The sequence below is a fragment of the Myotis yumanensis genome, unplaced genomic scaffold, assembly GCF_028538775.1.
Source record: "Myotis yumanensis isolate MYYU_CA2020_CCGP unplaced genomic scaffold, mMyoYum1.0.hap1 SCAF_6, whole genome shotgun sequence".
In the NCBI taxonomy this organism is placed as follows: domain Eukaryota; kingdom Metazoa; phylum Chordata; class Mammalia; order Chiroptera; family Vespertilionidae; genus Myotis; species Myotis yumanensis.
In genome coordinates, this window is record NW_027223757.1 from 79,194,793 (window position 1) to 79,218,178 (window position 23,386).

Sequence of the window (23,386 nt, forward strand, 5' to 3'; positions counted from 1 at the left end):
TTTAATATCAAGAGAATTTAAAACTTAGAAATACCAACAGTGATTGGGTCTTTTGCCATTTGAAAGGCACTGTGATCTTATATAAACATAAAATATTAATTATTCTCCAAAACAGTAAGGTCCAACAGAATACTAATGAATATTTTAGATCATTGTAAGAAAATATTGAATTCTCCATAGTTCATGAAAATGATAAGCTTAGCTTTATTCATACAAAAGTAAACTTGAAAACTTATGTTGTAATGAGAATAATTTAGTTCAGAATTGTCAAAATATTAATTGGCAAAAATGAGGATAAATTATAATAGTATATGAGCTCCAAAGAGTAAGTGTACAATAGTTAAATTTGAAATAGCCATTTACTTAAAAACACCATGAGGAGAATCCCAAGACTTCAGTTAGATAATCAGCAATGAAATTTGAGACTATTGGTATGACAAATCCTGTTTCAGACTTTGTTGGTTTAGATTTACTTGCACAAACAGTGTTTGCCAAAGACAGGAAATAGGTGTAATGCATATATACCTCTCTAGCCTTCTCTCCTCCCACTTTCCTTCTTCCTACAGATAAAGCAGACTCTTTACCTTGCTCTGAGCACCAACCGTAAGTGACAACTGCTCTATTTTGAGGTGAACATTTTATGATGCCAATATGTTTATGCCTTGGCAGTGGTAAATGATAGCTAGTAAATGAATCTATGATTTTCAGAAACTCTATTGATAACTTTTATAGAGAATAATAACCTTAAGTTATAATACTCTTCTTAATAGCTCTAATCTAGCAAAAGCACTTTTATCAAATTTAACATCTGTATGAATTTTTTGCTTTTTATTATAAAATAAGCAATATAACACATTTTCATGTCTATGAGTTTTGGAAACAATTATACTAAAACTTCCTTTAATAGAAAAATAAAAAAGTATGGCCATATGTGTGTGCATATGTCCATATATTAATAATTTACTAATATTCACATATATGGATCTGTGTTAATACAGACATTATTAAACTAAGAATGGGAAGGTGTTGTTCATAGGTTTAAATCCATCAAAACCAAATTATAGTACTTATTTGAGATAAAAAAATATTCTATTAAAGATTATCAGTATAAGATACAATTTCCCCCATAAAATGCACTCAACTTATACAAAATTTTTTAGGACTTTCTGAAAATTCCCAATCAAAAGTCAATCTACTTAGGCAGCTAATTTGCATAAATAATTAAGTAGAATATCTGTTTTGTATGTTTTATATTCCGAAGCAATTTTCACATAGAACTTTATGTTTCTAATAATAAGTGACTCTGGAGAAACAGAAACTAAAAAACCACAGAGCTACCTAAGGACAACATGTAAGAAGTTATTTACCTCAGAGAGGAAAGATTCTACTTTCAAAATATTTTATTAATGCCTTTCTCCTCCGTGGCTGAATGTGAGGCAGGGAGCTTAGGGAGGACTTATTCTATTGCCAGAGAAGATCTGAAGTTGCCTCTTCCCCTGGATAAAGCCAATACCAGTGTCTGCCTGGATGACTAACTCTCTGGAGGAGAATCAAAGGAAATTAAACTGATGACATGTTTTCAGCCCGGAGCTACTCTCTGATGTGTGGGAAGTCAGCTGGGGCCACTGAATTGGGCTCGGGTTTGAGGAAGAAGTAAATTAGGAGGAAGAGTGGCAGAACTCTCAAATAATGTGTAAATCAGATACTGCTCAGAATTAAAGAGATGTTTAGTAAATTCAAACAAAGAAGGCGGGGGTTGAATCATCCTTGAAAAAAGAAAAAAAATGCTTTTCAGAACTGTCAAAGCAGTTATTATCATTTAGAAATTTTTACAGATTTCCCTCATGACAAAGCCTAGAGAGTTTGCAAACATTGTTAGTGTCTAAGCTGCTTTCTCTCTTACAGAGAAGTAAGTGGTGAAAGAAAGTGATCAGGATGAAGATCACATATCACATTGAGAGTTTGAAAAAGTTGTATCAGATACTTTTCTGTGCTGTGATTAGGATACTTGTGTGTGTGTGTGTGTGTGTGTGTGTGTGTGTGTATACCTATTTTGCACACATTATATGCATGTGCATTAATGCTTTTAATGGCCTCTTTTATGGTCTGTATTGTTTAAAACATTTCTCTTCCCTCCTTTCAGGGGTGAGGGCTTTGAGGTTAAAGTGTGTGGGTTTATCTCCCAGTTCTGCGTGCAAGTTCATGGCATTTCATTATGAAATCTCAGATCCTGGGACTACTAGCTATAAACTGGGGTACTGAGTAACATCTAATACCTAGATTCTTAGGAGCTTTAAATGAGCCCAAAAGAGGGGTACAGTGCTTCACATATACACACCAGCACCATATAACAGCATTGTTATGTGAGACTCACCCAGGGCAAAGGGATAGCCCTGAAAAGTTGCATTAAACTTACTTTTTTTTTTTTTTTTACCTATTTATAAGTTTAATCCCTCTACATTCACCTTTATAGGTGATGCTTAAGAAGGATCTGGTTTTATTTTTCTCCATATAGTGAACTAATTTTTCTAACACTATATGCTTGGTAACCTACTCTTCCTCCTAAATAGATTTTTATGCTACCTTGTTTGGTTTGTCTCTTCAAATTTCTATTCACCTCTCTAGGTCCATGTGTCTGCTCCTACAATAATATCACATTTTTGTCAACATAAGTTTGAAGTCTATCTTAATAATTAAATATGAAAAGATGTCCATGTTACTTCTTATAAAAGGTTTGCTTCATTATTCATATGCTGATCAGAATTCTTATTGGAATTTTAAAGAACTTATAAAGAACATATTAGTTTAATTCAAATTGCTATCTTTATTATATCAACACATACAAGTTAGAAGCATGGAAAACTTCAATTTATGCAGATATTTTATGTCTTTTACTAGTGTTTTTATTTATTTATGTTATTTCAGATAGGAAGAGAGAGAGAGAAGAGATAGAAACATCAATGATGAGAGAGGATCATTGATCAGCTGCCTCTTGCACGCCCCCCACTGGGGATTGAGCCTGCAACCAGGCATGTGCCCTTGACCGGCATTGAACACAGAATCCTTCAGTCTGCAGGCCAATGCTCTATCCACTCAGTCAACCGGCTAGGGAGTTTACTAGGGTTTTAAAGTTTTCCCCCAAAAGGATTTTTTTCTTGGTTATTTTATATATATATACTTTATAGTTTTTGTTACAGTTATAGGTAGCATCTTTCTTTAAATTTTATTTTCTAGTTGAATGTTGCTGGTATATGGCAATAGTATTTTTGTAAGTTGATATGGCATCTAGCAAACTTGTTGATTATGGTGTAATTTCTAGATAGGTGACTATCATTTGAGCATAATAATATTTATCTCTTCCCTTGCAAGACTAATGAATATATATTTTTTCCTTTTGTTATGGTTTTTATCAGAAACTCTCCACTTCAATGTTGAACAATAACAGTGACATAAGTCATTTTTTTCTTGTTCCCAATATTAAATGGAATGCTCCTCATTTCTCCCATAACTAGAATATTTGCTGTAGATATCTATAATAATAAAAGCATGATATGGTAATTAGACCTTCCAGATGAAGCCGAGGCTGCGAGGGAAGCCCAGGTCCCAGGTGCCAGAGGGAAGTCAGTACCAGCAGCCGGGGAAGGAAGACCTACTCTTGACGAATTTCGTGCATCAGGCCTCTAGTTTAGTATAATGTCATTATGAATTAATGATCTCCTCTGTCTCTGCTCTTTTTTTTTTTGCTAAATAATTTTTTTAGTCTGTGAATGCTGGGGTCCAACCCCAGCAGGTCCAGGGGTCCCCAAAGGTGTGGACAGAGTTGGCGATGAAGGAATGACATGGAGACAGCGTTCAGTTGATCAGCAGCCTAGCCAGGATCTCTAGCCAGGAACTCCAGCCAAGTTCTGTCTTGGATCTCCAGTCAAGTTCTGTGCAGGATCTCCAGCGAAGTTCTGGTTAGGAACTCCAACCAAGGTCTGGTCAAGATCTCCAACCAAGTTCTGGTGCCATGTTCTCTCGCTAGGTTCTCCAGCTAGGTTCTCCAGGTTCTCCAGCCAGGTTCAGTCACCAGGTTCTTTAGCCAGGTTCTATCCAGGTTCTTTTGCCATGTTCTGTCTAGGTTCTCCAGTGAAGTTCTGTAGCCAGGTTCTGTCCAGGATCTTTTGCCATGTTCTCTGGCTAGGTTCTGGTTAGGATCTGATGTTTATTGTCTTGTTACATCCGTATTTATACCAGCCGATTTTAATCCTGTCAATTTCTATTACAAAGGTTAGGGCGTTTCTTATCTCCATTCCAGGGAGTAAAGATTATGTAGCTTAACTAACCGCCTGGCACTTAATTAAGGGGTTGTATCCCCTCCCTAACCTCAGGGAAAAATCCTTACCTGGGGAAACAACCTTTCTCGGAGAGGTGACCTTGGTTAAAACACATGGCACTAAGGAGAGCAAACATATTAAGAACAATATGCTATATATGCCAGGTCCCTTGAAACATATGCTGTGCAGATGTTTCTTTCCTGCAGCGACTGTGTCAAGCAGCAAGGATGGACCGGCTTCCGGCATGTGAATTTTCTAATTTTGGTTTAATTTTTATAAATATATGTTTTTATTAAGTTAATAAACAGTGATATGTCATTTGAGAAAAGGATTTATTTTCAAGTGAGCCTTTGAAACATAGGGGTGGCCCTAACATCAATGTGAGGAAGGAGCAGTATATTACAGTTTAATTGTATCATTTACATTTATGCTTCAGAAAGACACCGCTTGCTGTCTGCAGTCTGTAATTACATAGTAGTAAGCCCTCAACATATGGAACTACACATCTTTGAAATGTCTCAATTTGGCTTTTCTCTAGTCACACTTAAGAGAAATTACTAATTTCTTAAAAAAAAAGGAGAATTACAGACGGCAGAGTGGAGAGAGACTTGGGAACTTACACTTAGCAAAATAACTGCTTTTAGGGAAATGATTTTAAAAGAATTAAAATTAGCAGAGGAAATGTGCAACTACACACATTTGGAAATTGTCTACATGGAAGTCCACGACAGGAAGAGGCAGTTATTTATCTTATTCTTTCTAACATTTTTCTGTGGGACTCTCCTCCATGAAAACAAATTACACCATATTCTATAAGCACCAGGGGAAGAGGAAGGGAGTGGAGCTAAATGCTTTGGTCTTCCAGCTGATGCTAAATCTTAATCACATTTACCTCATCCTTAATACTTACTTCCAGAGCCCTGCGTTAGGTTCTCCCCATCCTTTTGCACAAGCATCACAATTTGTCAGGGCCAAAGAAAATAAAACTTTAGCCTTCACTTTTGCACACCTGGGATAGTCCAAATAGCCCAGACTCTGGGTATGTGGATGATGGACTCCCCTAATGGTGAGCTAGGACCCTGAGGGCTGGCAGGAAGCATATTTTGTTCACTTGATCATGGTCAGCAATATCTAGCATGCTACCTTAGACAAAGGGAGTAAAACTTGATGAATGTGTGCTAAAAGAAAGAACAATATCTGACTGTCATTAACTTGTAAAAAAAAAAAAAAAAAAAGGAGAATCAGTTCCTCTCCGTTGCTCAAATTCTGCAAGAGGCTCCCTGGAGGCCAGAGCCAGAGGGAGGGGCCTGCCCAAGGACATGGTCCTAAGAGAGAATCCTCTGGGGAGTCGAAAAGCTTCTGCAGCTCCACCACTGAGCGAAGACAGTTTAGCCACAAGGAATTGAAAATAATGTGATGATTGTATTTTGCCTTTTCCAAACATACAATCAATTTATGGAAAAAAGGCAAATGTACATGAAGAAATGGAGATAAAGTAGATCCTGCACATGATCAGAAAAAAAGGGAGTATAAGCGAAATTTTACTGGTTGAATTTTAAATGCTCCTATTCAGTGGCAAGATCAGTGTTTTTGTTGTCAGTCTGTGGTTTCTTTGGAAAGAGAGAGACTTTGAAATATTCTCGAAAATGTGGTTAGAATCCAGGTTTGAGGATTAACATGATCAAAGGCATAAAGGGCATAGGATCAAAGGAAGAGGTAATGAAAGTGTAAATAGGGAGACTAAACTGACTAATGTAATGGAATAAAGATAATCTAATGAATGATGCCCAGGTTGGGTTCCTAGGCAATGTGAAGAAAATCTGAGACACAAGTTTATTAAGAGATGTACTTGGGATTAATTCCCCAGGAAGGGAAGGAATGAGGATTGGACAAAGGTAAGAAATCAAGCAGGGATGTCTTCACATTGGAGGATTCAGCCAATCAAGTACTTCAGAGTGGTTCTGAAGCCAGGATCATATTTCAGAGTTGTCACTAGTTGGACTGGGAAGTCAGGCCTCCGCACCCCATACCTGATAGACATAGGATGAGGGTACCTTGGGAAGGAAGCATGATCTTGGACCAGGTGGCTCTCTCTCCAGCAAACGCCATCCCTGAGATTTTTGCTGGCAACACTCCCATGTAAGGGAGCAAGCATCACAAATGATAATACAAGTAGTAATGTTAATGCTAGGACTTGTATGTATATAGTGATTTTTTAATGCTTTCAAATTCTTTAACGTTATTTATAACTTTAAACCTCAGAATATGAGGTGACCCTATGTCACCATGTTTTTATTTGACAAATGAAGATTGTAAATTTCATCTAGTTTAAGAGGAGCCGGGTAAAAGAACGCCAAATGACAAAAACCCAGGCTTCCTAACCCTCACTTTGCTCTCATTTCTTTATCACAATACAGGTGCCAGAGTTCAGGATTGCTCAATAGGGGACCAGGTATCTCTGAGAAATAAAAATGGCTATTTTTGACATTCAGTTTGTGTGTTTGCTTTGTACAGACATAAGTTCATTTTTCTTTCCAGGTTTTTCTTTTTTTGTCTTCAAATTTTCATTCTGTTCTTCACTCCTTCCTCTGTTCTACCTCAAAACTACAATACAAACAAAATAAACCTTTTCTTATTGTTATGAAAAAAAATTTAATTGTATAGAAGAGCTTAAATTGAAAAAGCATTATAGAAACACCTATATAACTTTTATTTGTTACAGAACCCTTACAGGAATATGTTATCAATTTTGTGATTTCCATTTCAACACACACCCCCTTTCCATTCTAGTTATTTAAAGGGCAACATCACTTTATTAAAATGTCAACAAAGTCCTTCATTAGTTCAACAAAGTAACATAAATAAAAGTTATCATAACGGGTTATGTCTTTAACTTATAATGACATCCTAAGAAAATATTATTTGAGCTCTCAAAGTCTTAGGAGTTTTATTTTATATTTGAAGGTCAAGATTGTACTTAATTGTTAACATTGTTAATTTCAAATTTTTTTTCTCAAACATGTTGAGTAATCAACATTTATCAGCTGCCAAAAGACTTATAGTAATGCATGACTATTTTTTCCAAGGAAAAATATTTATTTATTTTGAAACCTCAGCCCCCAAAATGTATAGTATAGTTCAGTGGGATATAGATATTGATGCTAAAAGAAATCTTGGGTTCTGCCTCAGTGATACACTAGCAATGAGACTGTCGGGAGGTCACTTAATACCTCTATGCCTCTGTACTTCTCTTACTTGGACATCATAATTCCTGACCTATTAGCTACACCAAGTTGCAAAAAAAGTAACCAAGACAGAGACAGAAAAATTTTCCAAGAGGTAATAGTATCTTTGGCACAAAGATGTTTTCTTTTTCTAATTACTGTAATTATAGGAATATAGACTCATTATAGGAAATGAAGAAAAGAATGTCTTATCACGTGAGGATAAACTCATTCTCTCTTATTTCTGTTTAATCTCATCTTTTCTTTGCCTGGCTTTGTGTGTGAGCATGAATTCTGTGGGAGAAGGGGATGAGGTCTGTTGCTGTTACTGTCCTCCAAGAGAGTCATAATGCACTCATTTCCAGATGTCTCTACACACTAAGATCATCAATTGCTCTATGCAATAATTTCTTTTCTGCTACCTTATCTTAAAATTGGCCCCAACTACCTATGTCACAGAGTTTTTTTCATATGTCCATGAGAGGAGCAAAGCTGCCTTGAGATATGGATGCTTGGTGGTGGTTGCAGATACCCTGCTACCTCAGTGCCTTGCTCGCACATCTGTAGCTGAAGAAGATTTCAAATTAGTATGTTATGGACCTTGGAACATTCTTGAAAATAAGGTAGTCCTCAAATCCTATATAATAAAAGACTAATATACAAATTGACCAAAAGGCAAAAAGATCAGTTGCTATGATGTGCACTCACCACCAGGGGGCAGATGTGCAATGCAGGAGCTGCCCCCTGGTGGTCAGTGAGCTCCCACAGGGGGAATGCTGCTCAGCCAGAAAGCAGGCTCATGGCTAGTGAGCAAGGGCAGTGGGCCTAAGCCATCAGTCAGACATCCCCCAAGGGCTCCTGAACTGCAAGAGGGTGCAGGCTGGGCTGAGGGGGCCTCCCCCGCCCCCTCCTTGAGTGCACACATTTCAGGCCTCTAGTATTACCAGTAAATAAGAGAATGTACATGAGTCTGCCTGGGCTGCCATAACAAATGACCACAGTGTGGGTGACTTAAACATCACAGATATGTATTTTCTCACAGGTCTAGAGGTTAGAATCTGAGACCAAGGTACCAGTACGGTCAATTTCTGGTGATTTTTCTCTTCCTGGCTTGCAGACAGCCCCCTTCTCACTGCATTCTCACATGGCCTCTTCTCTGTGTGTGCAGAAAAGAGAGAGAGAGAAAGAGAGAGAGAATATGCACAGAGCAAATGCACTCTCTGGTGTCTCCATATATATACACTAATCCTATTGGATTAGGTCCCATCTTTATGTCCTCACTTTTCTTTAACTACCTTTTTAAAGACCCAAACACAAATACAGCCTCACAGAAGGTTAGTGCTTGAACATGTGAATTTTGAGAGGACAGACTTTTATCCATTATAGAAGGCTAAGGATAACCCAATGTACCTTGGTCTTATTTTTTAACTTAATTTTGAAATTTATGCATTTTCCTTGTTATAAAACCATCATAAACATAATTTTATGTCTCATATTCTCTAATAAAAGAATGTATTCTAATTTATTTTGACATTTTATCTCCCTGTTGGTGAGCATGTAATTAATTGTTTTACCCTTATGAATATTAATGTGATAAAAATGTACACCTAAAGTTTTTCCAGTATATATTATTTCTTCAGGAAGTTGAATTAGCGAGGCAAAAGGTGTGAACATATGAAGAGTATTAATACAGGGTCAATAATCTCTTAAAAGTGATTTTTTCTGTTTTTAGTTCCAAAGGAGAGTATTACCTTTTTTTGGAATTTGAGGCATTGTAATAAAAAGAAAGGTTTGAGTGGGAATGGATGACAACACATGGAAAGGACTGAGGAGAGTGGTAGAAAGTATTTTTTTTAAATCACTATTTCTTAGTGGATTTACCTAGGGTTTTTCAATGGCAAATATATGAATCAGAAGGAAGAAATGGCACAAGCTGAGGGGTAAATTGAAAAGACGTTAATAAGGGTATTTATAAAGATAAGGAGGATCAAGGAAACTAGCAAGGACTAGTGCAGTAGTATCCCCATAATAGTAACAGTTGGGAGCTATTATTACTTCTCCATGGGCAATGTGAAGCCACTCCTAGACCTTGAAAAGAAATGCTACATAAACAAAACCGTGGGACTAGGGTGGAATTGGGTGGTGGAACTTTAATATTTACAGGTGCGCTATTTCAGTGACGTGCATCTCTCTGTTCTTTGTTATCTCCGTTACAAGCTTGCTTTGGGGGCTGAATCCATTATCATTCTACTGGTTTCCTGTGACAGAACCTCTCGTGTTGCATTACTAATGAATTCAGGATAAATTATATCCTTACCTTGTTTCATCACCTCCTCGTCCCTCCCCCACCCTCCATCACTGTGTTCCTCAGAAGTTCATGCACTAAAATTCCAACTCAGGTCCTTGTTGCCTTTGTTTTGTTTTACCAGCAATGGCGTTGTTCCCGGCGTTGCTGTTTCTGGCTGCTGTGTTGCTTCCATTCTTTCCTGCAAATGGACAGGTATGGTCGAGGTTGAAAATATTTTCAGATCAGACAACCCTGAAGGACAGCAAGCGATTAGATTAACTTTCCAAAGTAAAAAGGGAGTGTGTGTCTGCGACATCACAAGGTACAGTAGCCCCTAAACACATGAAGGTATTGAACACGACATATGGGTAGTCAGAATTGAGATCTGCATGAATAGAATGCATAGCAGAGTTCAACGACTTAGTTAAAAAAGGGTGGTAAAACATCTCATTAATAATTTTAATATGGATTGCATGACAGAAGCATATATTTTGAATATGTTTCAAAAATATATTATAAATATCAACTTAACCTATTTTTTTCTTTTGTAAAGTAGCCACCAAAAAGTTAAAATGACCTTTGATGCTTTAATTATTTTTCTGTTGACAAAACTGGTCAATGTGTGTTTAAAAGCTAATGAAACTCCTCTAATCTCAAGATCATTTTCTGATTTACTTTTATTTAATCTATTTCAATGTGATCCCCACTGAACATTAACAATATATTTGCATAATCTCAAACTAGCAAAACTTCTTCACATACATCACCACATTTAATTTTCATAGTTACTTTGTAAGAATAAGTATACCTTTTTTTTTTAATTTAAGAAAAAGAAAATTTACTGGAAATATTAAGCATTTGGATTTTTTCTTGTAACTTTTACAATTAATTTGTGTAAGATAAGATGCTCTAATTATTTCTAATATGTTGTTTCACTTTAATAATCCCAAGAGAAGTATCAATTACCCTCTTTAATTGGTGTGTCATGCCCATATAAGAAATCTATTTTCTGATCAGAGAACCTGTGAATGTGAGGACCTTTGGTTCTGGCTGTCCGTTCACACAGCCTTCTTTAGCACTGGGCATACAAGATTAGCTAGGACCCCTAAGACAGAGAATTCTGACACTGGGTCAAACCTCATTTGGCATTCAGGAATGCAATCATTATTAATCAACTTTCAATCTGAAGACAATATATCCATCACTCAGGGCTTCATTCAAGTCATTTACTGTCTTCCCAATTTCTTTCCTAGAGATATTCTTTCATAGCCTTTTCTGATACCCTATTACCTCTCTGATCCATATCCTGGTTTTCATTTATAAAATCGTTAAAAAGGTCACTATCATTAGATCCTTTGCATCACTAAATGTTTGCTGATCTGATGCTCTAAATTCCCTCCACCCAGGGGTTTCTGTGCCTCTCAAAATGCCTAGAAAACATTATTCACCTCTCAAAACCCCAATCCAGGCCATCTTTTGTGAAGCCTTTCCTAACCCCAATCAGGAAAAATTGATCCCGCCTTCCTTCCTCTATATCTAGTCGATCTCGCCTATCATTTTATTTATCATGTGGCATTATAATTATTTATGTCATATTGCCTATTCAATATCAGTTTTTAATGATAGATAGAAACCATATTTATCCATTTTATTTTCAACACTTTCATATTTCTCATCACCTAATAAAACTTTTATTAATTTTGTTAAAAGAGAAACAAAGGTATGCATTTTTTGGTAGCATTGTTATCTACAAAACAAGATGGGGTAAGAAGTAGGAAATAATTACTTCTTCTTTCTGAGACACCACATTTTGATATGCTTTGAAATAAAATGATTTTAAATAGGTTTTTGAGGGTTAATAGGATGTATTCAGGGACATTATTTTATGCTTTGATTGGTCACTGCTAATATTCATGTGCATCCTTTTCAACTTAGGTATCAGTGGCTGGGAATGTGGCGGATCTGTGGGTATGCTGACATTCAGTCTTGGTCCCTGCCCTTAGGAATATACATGCAGGTGGGAGAAATGGATGCATAAGTAGATAGTGGCAACATGAGTATGGTCAGACCTATGCTTACAGTATTTGGAGGACTTTGCAAAAACTCAGTGCTTGTGGAAAGAGAGAATAAGTTATTCCAGAGTGTCAGGGAAAATCAATAAAGGGTTTTGTCTGTTGAGAATTATACTTCACAATGTTGCACATGCTCGCATAATATCACACTTTTGTGCAAATTTAGGCCATCAAATTGTGTAAACTTTATGGAATAATTACACACTCTGCTTGCCTCTATGCTTAGACCCCCCCCCCCCCAAACACACACACACACACACAAAGATATACCAAAAATATGAGCATCTGATTAATACCTTAATTATATTTTTGTTACTAAAATGAACAAAACCAGCAATAGCCCATTAATTGCTTGCTCCCTCCAAATTGACTTGGAGATTTGTTTAATATTAGAAAACTGTCTTTTGATTAATTCCATAAGAGCTGCTACATAACAGGTAAATCATAGATTATTGAATGCACTTGGACTAGGGCCAGTGATGGCGAACCTTTTGAGCTCGGTGTGTCAGCATTTTCAAAAACTCTAACTTAACTCTGGTGCCATGTCACATATAGAAATGTTTTGATATTTTCAACCATAGTAAAACAAAGACTTCTATTTTTGAAATTTATTTTATATATTTAAATGCCATTTAACAAAGAAAAACCAACCAAAAAAATGAGTTCGCGTGTCACCTCTGACACTCGTGTCATAGGTTCGCCATCACTGGACTAGTCCTACACGTTCTTTCTTTGAATACAGGTACCATGTCGGGTCAAAGTTCCCCCTTCAAGTGTAGAGTCACCTGACCCTCCTCTTATCACTCCCTTGCTGCAGCCTGACTGTGAATGAAAATGTCTTAATGGTTCCCATCTTACAACTTTGTCATTATGCTATCACTCAGATGTCTAGACCAATCACATTGAGACGTCTCTTCATACTAGAAAGTGGTATTTGTGGCCTCAGAGGTGTTTTGAATCGTCATGACATGAATAACATCCCCACTCTCAAAATTTAACACTATTTCTTTTCTATTTAAAAATCATAGCTTGGGTTCAGATTCATTGGCAATACTTAACAATTACTATCGGCTTGAACTGAATACTTTTGAAATAATCTCTGTGCTCTTGAATTAATTTGCTCATATGCAATTTTTCAAACTTTTAAAAACTCATTTTGATTTGGCTTTCCTTTAGAAGCCAGGTTTTGCTGCGATGGCAACCGGCCGAAGAGAAGTGCAAAGGGAGATTGTAAATAAACACAATGAAGTAAGAAGATCAGTCTCTCCACCGGCCAGAAACATGCTGAAGATGGTAAGAGGTGGCCACAGAGGAAAGTGGTTTGAGCTGGTTGTGATCATCACAGTCTCCCCGTAAAAAAAAAAAGATCTCGAAGAACTTTGTGACTTAGGGAGTTCTGTCTCTGATAGTTCATGAGAGCTTTGTTATTGACATGTCAGAAGTACTTTTCCTCATTCCACATACCATTTTTCTTAAAAATTGTGTATCATCCTACCCTTGTGTGTTCAATTCACTAGAATAATGTGATCTGTCAGAATTGGTTCACTATCATGTGCATTTCAGAGTTCTCCGTCTTTGTGAGTGAAATGTCTCTTCCCAGAGAAATTATATATTGTATGCATATATAAATTGCATACAATTTCAGGGGACCCAGGGAACCCCTGAAACCCATTCAGGAACCCTGGCCCTGAGGTTAGTGTGTGCCCTCTGACCTTGATAAATTGACGTTTAGACACTTTCACTGGGCCTTTTCTATTTGTTTTGACCCAATAAGTTCTCTGGCTATAGGCAGCTCTTCTGTGCAGCTCCTCTCCGTACAGTCAGACAACCTACAATCATCATCGACATCATCCTTATTATTAATGTCCACTCCACCCATGTAGGTTTCACCTTGAACCCTTGACCTTTCCTCAGAGACATGTTATTAGACCAGGAAATTCAAGTGTTGCTGACTTGAAGCTTAAAGGAACCCTCTTTCAGGAAAAGAGTACACAACTATCTTAGCACTGAAAAAAAATTTTTTTTATGACTATGCATATTCTGAGGTCCCGTAGTACAACCGTGGCAGGGCCTATGCAAGTGAGGGGTCCAAAACTTGACCTTCACTAACTCCATGGTACAAGGCAGAAATTCTTAATTGTACTTTGTAATGGTTTAATAACTTGTTCGTTTCATGGGGCTATTTAAGTTGGCACAAATTCTTTTAAAAAAAAATTTTTTTTTTATTGATTTCAGAGAGAAAGGGAGAGGGAGAGAGATAGAAACATGAATGATGAGAGAGAATCATTGATTGGCTGCCTCCTGCAGGCCACACTGGGGATAAAGCCTGCAACCTGGGCATGTGCCCTGACCAGGAATCAAACCCATGACATCCTGGGTCATAGCTCGATGCTCAATCACTGAACCACCAGGGCTGGGCAGCACAGATTCTTAATTATACTTAATAATGGTTAAACAACTTGTCTATTTTACAGGGTTATTTAAGTTATGGAGGCAGAATTAAAACCAAATCTTTGGACATCCACTAAGGGACCACTATGTTTTTCTGATCACTATCTCCTCCCAATCTATAATCAGGAAGACATTTTCCCTTTAGGATCAATGACGTTTAGGGTAAATAACAGACCAGTCTGGGCCTAGTGCCAGAAGCCAAATGTCTCAGAAACATATTAAGTGCTGAAACAAACAAACAAACAAACAAAAGAAACTAGAAATTAAGTATACCAGCTCAGTATTATCGGAAAAATGATGTTAATACTTGTACATGTTTATCAATATTTAGGATAAGACCACTGCTAAAAGTCTTCAGGTATTCCTGCTGTGCTATCATCCATAGACTTAACTATCTTAGACTTCACAGTTGCTTGGGGTAGCCATACTATCTCTATTTCTTTTGGAGCAGAAAGGGGCACATTAAAAAATGGTCTTTGATTATAATAATCAGAATAGGCATGTACAGAAAAAGTTATAGTGAAGTGAATGAAGCTACCAATCTCATTATAAGCCTTATGCACCTCTGTGTTTTAAGTCATTAGGTGCCTATCTTCTCTCCCCCTTTGTTTTAGCAATGGGACAGCAAGGCAGCAGCAAACGCCCAACGGTGGGCAAACAAGTGTGTTCTCAAGCACAGTTCCTCACAGGATCGAAAAGTTGGTATGTAAATCAAATATTTGTTGAGTAGATGAACAAGTAAGATAATAAGGGGCCATTTTTGGATGTTGCATTAAGAAACCTTGTGGATAAATATTGCTTCTAATGCTGTCTTTTTCAAGTTAAAGTCTCCCTGTGTGAGAGAAAGTTTGTAGAAGCACCACCTTGTGCTTACTGTTCTGTCTTTTATAAAAACTGTCTCACACAATGTCATATTGGTACCTCTTGACCATCTCATGAGTAAAGCACATCATATGTCATTTCTTTCTCTGTTTAAAGAGTAAGGGACTCACTCTCAGCAGGAAAATAATTGCTAACAAGTGTTACATATGGGAAATTCAAAATTAGAATTTCGGACTTCTAACCCATTGCCCTTTTCATAGTATGGAGCCTGTTTGTATTTTGAAAACTATTTATTTTTGAATTTATAAAATACTTTGAATTTTGTCAAACCGTTCTGAATTTTACTCAAAAAATATTTACCATTAGCATCTTTTTAACTTTTGATGACAGTAAGTCAAATCTTTTGTGTGTTCTGGATGCTCTTACAAAGCATGCAATACTACAATAGACTCGAAAATAGCCTCAAAGACATGACCTCTACATTGAGGAACCTAAAAACAATTAGATGTCATATGTATCAACAATTAAACAAAATATTTACTTGAAATAGCAAGTGACAGATATAGGCAAGCCCAATTTGAAAATAGTAAGTAATCCACCTGTTTTGAAAGTAGGACTGTCACTGTTATTTTTGATTCTATAATTTAATGAAATTATTGAGAGGGATGACTTATATTCAGAAAAAGATTGGAATAACTGGTTTTGAAGATCCCAATCTACTGTTAAAATTTCAGCGTCTTTCTTCCTTCCCTTCATAAGGAGCTATGCAAGAGTAGTTTACACACCCTTTGAGTAGCATGTAGACATTACATTTCAAGCCATCCAAATGTAAATCTTAATTTCAAGGTTTGAAAAGTACATTGAAATGTTTGAGGGCTGCAAAGCACTTTTATCCTAATTCTTTGAGGAGAAGTTGGCCTGTGACATTATGATTTGCTGATTAAAGGGAGACCCATAAACTTTGAAAACAGTGTCCCTCCTAATGTCATCTGCTTCATGCTTGGAACCCTTAAAGACTGAAAGTAAAATTGTTTTCAAAGTTTACACAAAATAAGTACCCTAAACATTTATTAAAGTTGCTATATATGAAAAACTTCTGGTAAGTGTGGGTGAGAATAAGAGAAATACCATGAGTTGCTTTCTGCTTTCAGCAAGCTAACAATACACAGTTGAGAGCACATGAGGCATACACTCATGAAGAATTTAATATGTAAATGAATGACTTTAGAGGGAGTAGCTATGAAAGAAAGAGGACTTCATCTACTCAAAATTTTGCATGTTGAACCAGCCTCAATGTGTTTGGAATATTTGGTTTCAATTCGGCTTACAGCTGAGAAGGAACTTTCTATGTATTAATGAACAGTTAGCAACTATGGGCACTTGTTTGAAGATCAAGTACTCCATTGATAGATACAGATGATAGATAGATAGATAGATAGATAGATAGATAGATAATAGATAGATGATCTCTCTCTCTCTCTCTCTCAATATCAACCATTGCATGCTTTATTGCTTTCCCCATGAATGGTCTGTTTTTTTTCTTAGGTAAAAGAGGCTGTGGTGAGAATCTCTTTATGTCAAGTCAGCCTAATTCATGGTCATATGCAATCCAAAAGTGGTTTGATGAGGGAAATGATTTTATCTATGCTATGGGACCAAAACAAAAGAATATTGTGGTTGGACATTATACCCAGGTAAGGGTAAAAAAGAAAAAAATACACACACACAAAACTTTGCCATAAATGCCCTAAAGAGAAAGCTTTTCCAAATTTTGACTGATTCCAATGTTGAATCTGGGGGAAGATCTCCAGTAGATAAAGAATAGCCTTCACATTTTGTGGGTATTTCAGCTGTGAGCCATCATTTTCAAAAGCATGCAGGCTTTTAATAGGAAAACTTACTCTGTATTTTTTGGGTAGTCTGAATGGATAAAACAGTGAATATGCATGAAAATGTAATAGTTTTAAAGATTTTTACTTTAATTCAATAATTGAAGTATTTCCATAAGGTTATGAAATTGTGTGTTAGTAATATTCTTTTCAGTTTTTTTATTTTCTATTATTTATTTTTTTATATTTCCTTCTCTAACGTACTCTCATATTTGCACTTATGGGCATGTAGGTTGTTTGGTACTCGTCTTACCGTGTTGGATGTGGAGTTGCCTATTGTCCTAAAGAACGAAGTCTGAAATACTTCTATGTTTGCCAATATTGTCCCAGGTAAGGAAATGCTTTCAAATTTGGTGTCAATGATGCCATTGGCAATTTAATATTTTAAAATTATCATGTAATAGACAATGCAGACTACAAAAGCACATTTCAGTGAAGGGGAGAGATAAATCTTTAGAAATATGTTCTGAATTTGAGACACAACCAACTTCTCAGAAAGAAGACCAATTTCTCACATTTGAGTCTACTATTCGGAAGCTGTCTTCCATCATGATTAAAATGATTTGTCTTCCTTCTCAACTGCTTTTCCAGAGGCTCAGGGTTACTTCATGGGTGTATGTTGTGTGTAGTTCTCTAGACTTGGTACTGTCAGTTTTATATTAAATTCACATCTGGAAAGTGAAAGCTGGATGGAAAGGCCAGGGGTGAAGGTGAAATAGAAGATGGTAATGACTTTCTAGTGATTTCAGCCCCTTGTACTCAAATATTCCTACTCCTGCTCATCTAAAAATACCTGTAGTATACCATTAAGAACTGATTAAATCTTGGGCCTCAAAGGGTTTTCAGGAAATTCCTGATATATTTCAAATTGTCAAGAAATGGTCATGTCTTAAGTATTCACTTCTTAGAATTTAACACAAAAATCTCTGAAAGAACTACCCATTAAAATCTTTTTTAATAGCTCTGGCCTGTGTGCTCAGTGGTTAGAATGTCTGACAGAACATGCAAGGGTCAAAGGCACGTGCCTGGGTTGCAGTTTTAATTGCCAGCCCTGGTCCAGATGCATGCAGGCTGCAATCAAGCCATGTGTCTCTCTCATGTTGATGTTTCTCTCCCCCCACCCCCTTCCACTCTCTCTAAAAATCAATGGAAAAAATATCCTCCAGTGAGGATTAACAACAAATATATCCTGGTGTATAGCAGAAAATAAACCCCTTCCTCAAGCAATATGTTTGAATTCTCCACAAAAATTCCGATGGATATATTGAAGATATATTCACAATGTATAGGTTATTTTTGATGTTTGAAATTACTTGCCACTGGAGGGAGAGATTGCTCCCCCCAAAACCAAGCTTTTGACATGATTTATTTTAAGACTGCAGATAAGCCAGGTGAGGTTGGGTTCCATTCTGAGAAGTGTGATGGTCACAGTCATTTTCCTGCAAGCACTGGTTAGGGTTTAGTAGAAAGAATTGAAGGGGCCTAAGAGAATGCACCCAAATCAACTGTCTGGCTGTAAGAGTGGAGACATCTGGAGCCAGGCATCTGTAGTAAGAGTTGGAATGAGTAATAAGGAAAACAGGAGCAAGAAACACCTTGATATCTATTTCACTTTTTTTCCCCAGGTGCTCACACAGATACAGTTATATTCTGTGCAGAGAGACTGAGATTCAAATGCATTGCCTTGGGACCTTGGACCACTTGGTCCAACTGACATTTTGACTCTTTTGCATTTTTAGATAACAGCCAATAGAATAATCATCATCAATCAAGTGCAGGCTAGTCATGGTAACACCACTATACCCTAGAGATTTATGTTAATGAAACCTTTTATTCTAACTAACATTCCCATGTTTGGTAAACATAAAATCTCACACACAAAACCTCTAGACATTCAAAATCCATCCTAACACACTCACCTCCCCCCAAAAATGCTTGAAAATATCTCCATCCTGCAGCTAGAGGCCAAACATTATTTTGGAGCTTTACTTTCTCCAGTCCATATTATAGAAATGGTCAATAATTATAGTTACCTTTTAAAATATAAAATTACATTTCATATTAAGCATTTTCCATCGTGCAACCTTCTGTTCATAGGAGCTTCTACAATATCTCAAAGGGAGAGGCTTTACCCTTAGCCAGCACCTCAGGGCGCACTGCTTAGCAATTTGACGATGTCTACTGAGAGATGAAAGGTGTTGCCACATTAAAATATACTCTCAAAACTTTAGACCTATTTATTCCACTTCACTTGCTCGGACTGTGAGATTATGGTCAAGGAATTGCGTGTATGTGTGAATTATTATCTTACTTTGCATTGTTATCTGAGTATACAGTAGATTGGCAATATTAGTTTTTCAGATGACACAATGAAAAACATTGAGTGAATACTCAGCTATATAAGGTGATAGATGCTACCCTTGGAGCATAAACTAAACTGAAAAATGTTCTATTTCAAATTTCAGTGGTAATATTGTTGGCAGAAGCCTTACTCCCTACCTAAAAGGAACACCTTGTGCCAGCTGCCCTGGTCATTGTGACAATGGATTATGCAGTAAGTCTGAAGTCATTAATTTACCAGTATAATTAAATAACCTGATATTTATTTTTAAAGATTCAGAAATCTTCTGAATGGAGTCAACTTAAGCAATGCCTTCATGCAGAAGACAACCTTAAAATTAATCAACAGAGTGTGTTTAAGAAAACATCTAAAACCCTTCAGTATATACGTACTTTTCTCAATGAAAGCCCGTTATCATATGTAACCTAAAGAAACATCTACCAATGATGTATATTTGTGACTATGTTGAACCAATTACATTTTGGCATATCTGAAAATGTTTCTGTGAAAATAATCTATTGTAATTAAATATGAATTTTCTTTTCATCAAGTTAATGCTATTATAGAAAAGGTGGCATTTTAAAAAGAAAGTATATACAAATATAAAGGTGTGAGACCACAGAATATAGCTCAGTCTAGACAGGCACACCAAATACTAGTATAGTCCCTTATATACCAAAGTATTAATCATATTAAACTTCTCATTTTCCTCATAGCATAGTTGGAATCATCAAGTTTAATTTAATAATCGTTTGCACTTTTGTTTTGCTAGTAACTTTTATGTACTTTAAATATGTCTATCAAATTTGCAGAAGCCTCAAAACTATTTTAGCAAAAAAGAATAAAAATTAACCTCATATTATATCTCATTTCCAGTGTTGTTATGAGTGGAGGTACAAAGAGGTTTTTTTTTAGTTGGATGTATTATTAGAATTATTATGAACAATACAGTTGACTCATTTTTACCTCTCAAATGCATTCACCTGACTAAATTGTAGCATTCTTTCTGAGTGAATGATATAACCATAATTGGTTCAAAAACAAATAAATATCTTTACTGTATTTGGGCAAAATGAATGAAGAGATATGGGCAGTCTATGAGAGACAGGGAAAAGTAGAATAGCCAGTGCTTATTACCTGCGCTTATTAAGCGCTGATAAAAAGTAGAAGGGGATGAGTTCAGATAGATTCCTAGTTCTTGGTTTGAATTATTTAGTAGTGGGGACTGCCGTGCCTCTGAGATTGGGTGAATTGATTTGGGAGTTGGGGAAATATACCAAAGAAATGCCAAACTTGTAGGTAGGATGATGAATTTAGTTTGAGATTTGTGGCCACCGAGGGACATCCAAGTGGAAATGTCCAATAATAACAGTAAAATTCTATTTTTATATTTTTTACTTTCACATCTCATAACAACTTCTTACTCCCGAAAGAAAGGCTGGTGGCATTAAGTTTAGTGGCAACCGTGTCTAATATAATTTTCTGCGATGATGGAAATGTTCAATATTTGCACTGTCCTGTAAAGTGGTCCCTAGACACATTGGCTATTGCGCACTCAAACTGTAACTAGTATCACCGAGAATCTGAAATTTCAAAGTTATTTAATTTAAATTTAAACAACCACATGGCTAGTGGCTATACTTTTGGATAGTGCAGTTTCATAAAGATTTATTTAAATTCACTTCATCCTGTTTTCTGAGGGAGGAAAGCCAGTCATTTATTTTAGAAATATTTGGAAAAACTCAAATTAAAAAAATGATGCCTTAATCAGTGAATTTAACTAAGGGGCCTTATGTCCCTCAAGATAGGAAATGGCCATCAGAGCATAATGAATGATGCCAACTTGTTCATTCTATTTCCTCCTCCTCACTCACATGGAATTTATTGTTTCTGTTACCTACTGCTATGGAGGAAAATGATAATGAAGTGACTAATTTTTTTTTTTGTTCCAGCCAATGCTTGCGAGTATGACGATATGTATTCTAACTGTAAAGATTTGAAGAACCAATTGAGCTGTGGAAATGATTTTGTCAAGACGAATTGCAAAGCTGCCTGCAATTGTGCAAAAAAAATTTATTAAATGCCCAGTATAGACTGATTATGGTTAAGTGGAAGGGAGCCACATCTACTTACACTTGACATTTATTAGCAAAGAAATCATATACATGTTAACTATAAATTTGGTTCCAAATAGTTATATCTTTTTCTCCTGGGTCTGCTTTTTACTTTACAGAAATGTCTTTCATCCAAAGAAGAGTTCACATGTGTGGTCTTTAATTCCTCCTCTGCCATTCACCCTTCTCACTCATCTAGCTTCCATCCCTATAATTAAATTAAATTGTTTTTCTTCCTAAGGAGAACCCAACCTTCATTTTGCCAAAAGCAATGAAGTCTTCTGATTCTTCATCTGTATAAATTGTACAGTAGAGTATGACCACACCCTCTTTTTTTAAACCTCTCTTCTCTTAGACATATCTTCCTTAAAGAAGAACTTAATATAATATACATAAATACTCTTTCCTCCAGGAGGTAGAAGTTAGTTTCCTCTCTTTTGAGCCTGGGCTGAACTTAGTGACTCATTTCCAAAGAGTCAAGTATGGGAAGGGAGCTATAATAATTTCACATTAGAGAAATCCGGTAAATGCCACTTTAACTAAGTAATCAAAGTTAGCATCATCTGTAATAAGTGGACTCATGTACCCTTCATCTGATGTGATTAGAAAGGCATTTCACTGCTGTGGTATTCTTTCTAAAATCTTGTAACCCAAATCTCATCATAAGATAAAACATTAGGCAAATTTAAATGGAGGGATCATTCTACAAAATACCCCTGATCATGACTCCTCCAAACTGTTAAAATCATGAGCAATAAGGAAGTTCAGAGAAACCTTTACAGACCAGGTTGACTAAACAAACATGAGAACTAAATACAACATGGTATTTTGGATTGGATCCTGGAAGAGAAAAAGATCATTAAGGAGAAAATTGGTGAAATCTGAATAGACTCTGTAGTGTTTTTAATAGTAATGATGATTTCTTAGTCTTTCCAAATGTATCAAGATAATGTAAAATGATAACATTACAGGGAATTGAAATTGGATTTAGAGTATATGGAAATTCTCTGTAATATTTTAGCAACATTTCTGTAAATCTAAAAAGACTCCAAAATAGCCCTTGTGTTGCTTAGTGGATAGAGTGTTGTCCTGCACACCAAAGGGTTTCAGGTTTTATTCTGATTAAAGGCATATATATGGGTTGCATATTCGATCCCTAGCCTGTGTGGGAGGCAACCAATCAACCAATCTCTCTTTCTCTCTCTTTCTCTCTCTCCCTTCCTGCCCTCCCTCCCTTCCACTCACTCTAAAAATCAGTGGTAAAATATATCCTTGGGTGATGATTAACAAAAAATAATAAAATAAAATAAAATGACTCCAAAATAAAAAAATGCATTGTAAAAGAAAAATGAAAATCTCTTTTTCTCGGCTCCATGACACTCATACTTGTTCTCTAGATTATCTGGTTATTCTTTCTCGGACTCCCCTTCCCCCCACTACCACCAAATTTGAAGTCCTCACTTCCACTGCTAAATGTTTGATTTTTGTCTTTTTCAAGAACTTTCATATAATACCAATGATTAGATTGTCAAATCAAACTCAGCTGCTTATCCAGGGTCTAGGATCACTAATCTTTTCAAGGATATCAGTCATGAGGCAAAGGCAAAACAAGGATAGGTCCAAGACCACCAATGTAGCTCCCAGATGGTGTTTCTGCAACACATTTCCTAATCTCAACAGTGATAGACTTCCTAATTTGTCTACTTTCAAAACCTCCCCATAGAGCTCTCAAGTACTGAGGATAATATTGCTCAAATTGATTAGCAAGAAGGTAAATCATTTTTCTCTACTTTGCTATCTAATTTCACTTTATTTCATTCTCCTTTAATTTTTATGCTCCAAATTGAATGATCTTATCAAATTATCTCAA

At 36.3% G+C, this 23,386-nt stretch overlaps 1 protein-coding gene across 2 annotated transcripts; it reads left to right on the forward strand.

The window, feature by feature from the left end:
* Window positions 1-566: 566 nt before the first annotated feature.
* Window positions 567-22,940, forward strand: LOC139013190 (cysteine-rich secretory protein 3-like). Of its 2 annotated transcripts, XM_070419356.1 has the most exons (8): window positions 567-603; window positions 9,970-10,040; window positions 13,076-13,192; window positions 14,965-15,052; window positions 16,718-16,866; window positions 17,294-17,391; window positions 19,527-19,615; window positions 21,355-22,940. In XM_070419356.1, the coding sequence occupies exons 2-8, from the start codon at window positions 9,972-9,974 to the stop codon at window positions 21,480-21,482; spliced, it is 738 nt and encodes a 245-aa protein (XP_070275457.1). In that variant the 5' UTR covers window positions 567-603; window positions 9,970-9,971; the 3' UTR covers window positions 21,483-22,940. The 2 variants fall into 2 exon arrangements, with proteins under 2 accessions (XP_070275457.1, XP_070275459.1); XM_070419358.1 differs by lacking the exons at window positions 567-603; window positions 9,970-10,040 and adding an exon at window positions 11,837-11,844.
* Window positions 22,941-23,386: the final 446 nt, after the last annotated feature.

What these genes read in the sequence shown, in the direction of transcription:
- LOC139013190 (XM_070419356.1), top strand. Translation starts at nt 9,972, where the DNA reads ATGGCGTTGTTCCCGGCGTTGCTGTTTCTGGCTGCTGTGTTGCTTCCA. An exon ending in TCTTTCCTGCAAATGGACAG is followed by an intron (nt 10,041 to 13,075) that starts GTATGGTCGAGG and finishes GCTTTCCTTTAG; the next exon opens with AAGCCAGGTTTTGCTGCGAT. An exon ending in TTGTGACAATGGATTATGCA is followed by an intron (nt 19,616 to 21,354) that starts GTAAGTCTGAAG and finishes TTTTTGTTCCAG; the next exon opens with CCAATGCTTGCGAGTATGAC.